Source organism: Nothoprocta perdicaria, unplaced genomic scaffold (assembly GCF_003342845.1).
Source record: "Nothoprocta perdicaria isolate Ctin4 unplaced genomic scaffold, notPer1 scaffold_2, whole genome shotgun sequence".
NCBI lineage: Eukaryota > Metazoa > Chordata > Aves > Tinamiformes > Tinamidae > Nothoprocta > Nothoprocta perdicaria.
Window position 1 is genome coordinate 3296780 of NW_020455204.1, and position 4093 is coordinate 3300872.

Genomic DNA, 4093 nt, shown 5'->3' on the forward strand with positions numbered 1-4093 from the left:
CTGGGGCTCAACCTGGGGGCTGTCGGTACCTCTCAGACTTTGTGCCTGCCTGGGGAGGGAGCCAGGGCTCGAGCTCGCCGTGTGCTGTGCCAGTCCTGCCTGTGCAGTCCCCCTTGCTGCCGCCCCGCATGCCCCTCCAGGGAAGGAGGGGGTCTCCTTTGTGCTGTGCAATGTTCCCTGCTCCCTCCTCACCAGCCCAGCTCTGCTGTAACGCTGGCCTGCTCCTGCCATGCGGCTTCCTCATCGACTTCCTTGTCCCTCTGCTCTATTCCTAGGCTCTTTGTTTCCTGGCCAYCTGTTGGATTGTTATAATATATATTTTTTTTGTAAATTTCTGTTTGATCATTTTGTCATTGTGAACAAAGAAAAATGAAACCTTTTAAACATATCCATTTTATTAAATGATTATCGTTATTATTATTATTAATGTTTACTACCTGAATTGATCAGTGAAATAAATACATTCAAAAAAATCCCACCTCTTCCTGTTTGATTTTTTCAATGCCTTCAAGTGTAATTGGTGATACACTATTGGGCAGGAGCAAAGAAAATGGACTCTGTTTATCCTTTTAACTGGTGTCATTGCAGTAGACTCCAGGCAGGGCTCCATGCRGGGGATTTCTGGCCTGCATTTGTCAGAGGCCAGACAAGATGGTCCTAAGGTTCTTCTGTCATTAAGCTTCACCTAGAAGAGGTRGCAAAAGACACATAGGTAAGCAAACTTGTCCCTGTTGTGGTCAAGCTAACAGTAAATAGAAAGTACTGCAAGAAAAGCTGGGATGGTTTGTTTCTGAATTCTCTTAACGACAACATATCCCAGGCGTTGGTCATTTCTGGTCTGAGCAGTCTCCTCTGTTATGCTCAGTACCAATGTACACAGTGCAAGGTAATGCAGAGTTGGGCCTGAGAGAGCAACCACTTCAACAATAATTCTAGAGGCATCCTCGTTAAGAAGAGCACGGCTGGTGCAACAAGTGGGGCCCAAAGCAGTAAAAATATRTATGAAGATGTAATGACCTTGAGAAGATGAGATTCTAACTATATAACTTCAGTATATTTTTAACCTTGGACTTTATTGCTAATGTACTTCTGTGCTGCAACTTCTGAGTAAGGGATGTGGCCAGTCTTTCCTGGTAACTGCAAGCTGCACTCGGGCAGAGCTGCCAATTCACTTAGTGCTCCTGGGACAGCTCTTTTAATAGCTATCTTCCCCAGCAGCAGCCAGCTGAATCAGTCCATCATCCTTCCTGTGGATTCAACCAGGTTTATTTTGGTTTGGACAGCAGAATGCTACGAGTTTTATTTTGTCTCTGAAATAAGCATAGGAGGATGCAAGTCTCTAGAGGAACTTTCTCCTTGTCTTGACTACTGAAACCAGTGGGGTCTGCAGATCTTCCACTGCTATTTAAGAGTAGATTTGTGTCACTGCTTCAAGGGAAGCCTCAGGGTCAGCWGTGTGAGGTGTTAGGCTCAACATGCTACTGAAAATAGCCTTGATGAGATGGGAAACCAAAAGTCACAGTGCTCAGCAAGTGCAGTACAAACCAGATGAAGGCATATTTTAAGTAATTTGTAGTTGTCACTTATGTTCTTATTGGAAATGGTGTGCTCCTTTATCTCCTGGTCCAGGCCATTTGGTTCTRTGTGTCAGATGTGGCCCCTGTCTCTGCTCATGCATAGTGAACAYGAGCCCCAGAGGGGCTCAATATGAGAAACTTAACTGTTTTCTTCCAAAGGGCTGGAGGAAACACAGGGTATCTGAGGTCACAAGAGAATTACTCAAAGGGTTTGTGTACATGTATTAGTCAGCTGTTAATCARGCACAGGCCAATAGCTGTACTTGATCTATCCTAGCAAGAATCTGCAGAYGTATATGTTTTGTCTATAGAAGAATGATAAGGAAATATTTGGCCATATAGGTTGCTACCTTTAGCAACAGCATACTTGAATTTACTGCAGTGCTGGGCCACTTGTTAGCCACAGCACGAGGACCCAGAATCAGTCCTGTCAGTCATCAATGCCATTAGCATCTCTTTTTGAGCAAACATATTCTTGCAAACTCCCATTTCTTGGGAGAGTTGCTTGATGAAGCCTCCACTTCCGGTGCCATGCAGCAAACGTGCAGGAAGGCCCCATGTGGGAGGTGTCCCTGGGATGAGCTGGACCCTTATCTTGCCAAGACAGCTGCAAGGGGAGCCGGGGATCTGAGAGCTCAGCTATGCAGCTGCAAACACTCCTGCACGGGCTGCACTGCCTTAGGACCTTCCTCCTGTGTTGTGAAGTCAAGAAAACAAAGATTGATCTACCCTGGTAAGTCAGCAGAAATACTTTGTCTTTTATCCACATTGGGTTKATGGATTGCATAGAAAACCATTGTCTTGTACAGGTACACAGAGGTGTATGCTCCTAAAGAATGTGTAGCAGCTCTGCTGTTCAGAGATGGGCTATGAGATTACTGTGTAAAGACAGCCTATTGTCACATGTCTCCCAGCATGGTCACAGCTCCAGAAAGAAAATTCACCTGCTGGAGCAGTGTCTTGAATGGAAAACCCAAGTGGCCACCTGCCTCTGCCTTCAGTGCTCTGTACCGTCTGTTGTCTCAGGACTCCTTGTAGAGTTCTGCAAGTGTTTACTTGTAGTAACAGAAAATTAATTTTTGAATCTCCTTTTGCAGTTTCTGTGAACAAAGCTTTTGCTTACAGGGGTAATGAGGTGCTAGGCTAAGGCAAAAACAATTTTGCACACTAATTTTTTTACTCCCTGACCTGAATTTTCTTGGTCAACCTAAACTTTCAGTAGTGCAATCCTAAAAAAAAAACCCTTCAACTCTTGCATGCTTTGAATAATTAGTGAAAATAAATTTGACGGGAGCAGTCAAGCTTCCCAGCAAATGTCTGTTCATATTCCCTCGCCCAAAACCAGGGCCAGAAAAACAGGAATATTCCCTCTACTGTAATAGGAGACTAGAAATTCACACATGATCTCTTTTTACTCTCTTCTTTTCAGAGCTCTTACTTGTCCTGTTGAGGACACCAGGTTCACCCAACCTTAAAAATACATCCTTAAAACAGACAAAACTCTGGAGCTTTGCTGGTCAGTCCCAGTGTGTGTGGTGTTTATTTGCTGGGTCTCTGTCTAACCCAATTGCACTATTTTGAGTGTTCACAAATGAAGATGAACAGTGGGATTCTCTTCTTGTCCCTCTTTGGCTTTCTCCCACACGTGGTACCAACATGCCCTGTGCCATGCAAGTGTGCCATGAACATTATCGACTGCTCATCGAAAGGCCTAACTGTTACGGAACTGCCAGCTGCCTTCCGCCCATCCGTTGAAGTTATCCATCTCGGTTACAACATGCTCACGTCTATTCCCAAAGGGCTCTTTGATAACCTGAACAGCCTCCAAGCAGTGCACCTGCAAGGAAACCCTTGGGAATGCAACTGTGACATCCTCTACCTGCGCTCCTGGCTCCAGTGGCAGCAGAACCGGACCCTGTACAGGGATGTGAAATGTGCCTACCCAGCTCACCTGCAGGACCGGATCATCGCCTATCTGACAGAAGACGAGATCATCTCCACATGCCAGTACTGGTACTGCAGCCTGGCTCTCCTCTCTCAGCTCATTCTCTTCATCCTCATTTTATTGCAGGCTGTCTTGGTCATCTTCATCATCATCTACCTGCAGAGATTTCGGAGAATGACTGCTGAAGGCCGTAGCACCACCCCAGGCCTACACCAGCATGTAGATACCCAGGCATCTTCCAGAAACCCCTACGACAGCGATTAACATCATAGGAGCTTTCAGTCCTCTGCTTCTGGGGCGTGCAGGAGCAAGGACCTCCCTTGCTGTGCACAGGCCATGTGGTTGTGATGCTTGAAGGGGACCATCAAGTGCAGTGACTGTTCCTGACTGCCGTCCAGAACAGGACTCAGGCCCAGTCAGACACTCACTGCATTCCCAAAGAGCCCATCCTGTCTTTCTTAACRTTTAAGTTCATCCAGGAGCCAGGAATTAAATTCATCCAGAAGCCAGCAATTGCCTAGACCAAGGGCTCCCTCCAACCCTAGTTGTGAAACACTGAGCRCAGCAGGGA

At 46.1% G+C, this 4093-nt stretch overlaps 1 protein-coding gene and 1 long non-coding RNA gene across 2 annotated transcripts; both read left to right on the plus strand.

Moving 5' to 3' along the window:
* Positions 1-2243: 2243 nt before the first annotated feature.
* LOC112946028 lies at positions 2244-3084 on the plus strand. Its single transcript, XR_003249121.1, has 2 exons — positions 2244-2310; positions 3007-3084. It is a non-coding gene; the product is annotated as an uncharacterized LOC112946028 (long non-coding RNA).
* Positions 3085-3168: 84 nt separating this feature from the next.
* GP1BB (glycoprotein Ib platelet subunit beta) lies at positions 3169-3817 on the plus strand. The gene has a single exon (XM_026037777.1). The coding sequence runs from the start codon at positions 3169-3171 to the stop codon at positions 3784-3786; it is 618 nt and encodes a 205-aa protein (XP_025893562.1). The 3' UTR covers positions 3787-3817.
* Positions 3818-4093: the final 276 nt, after the last annotated feature.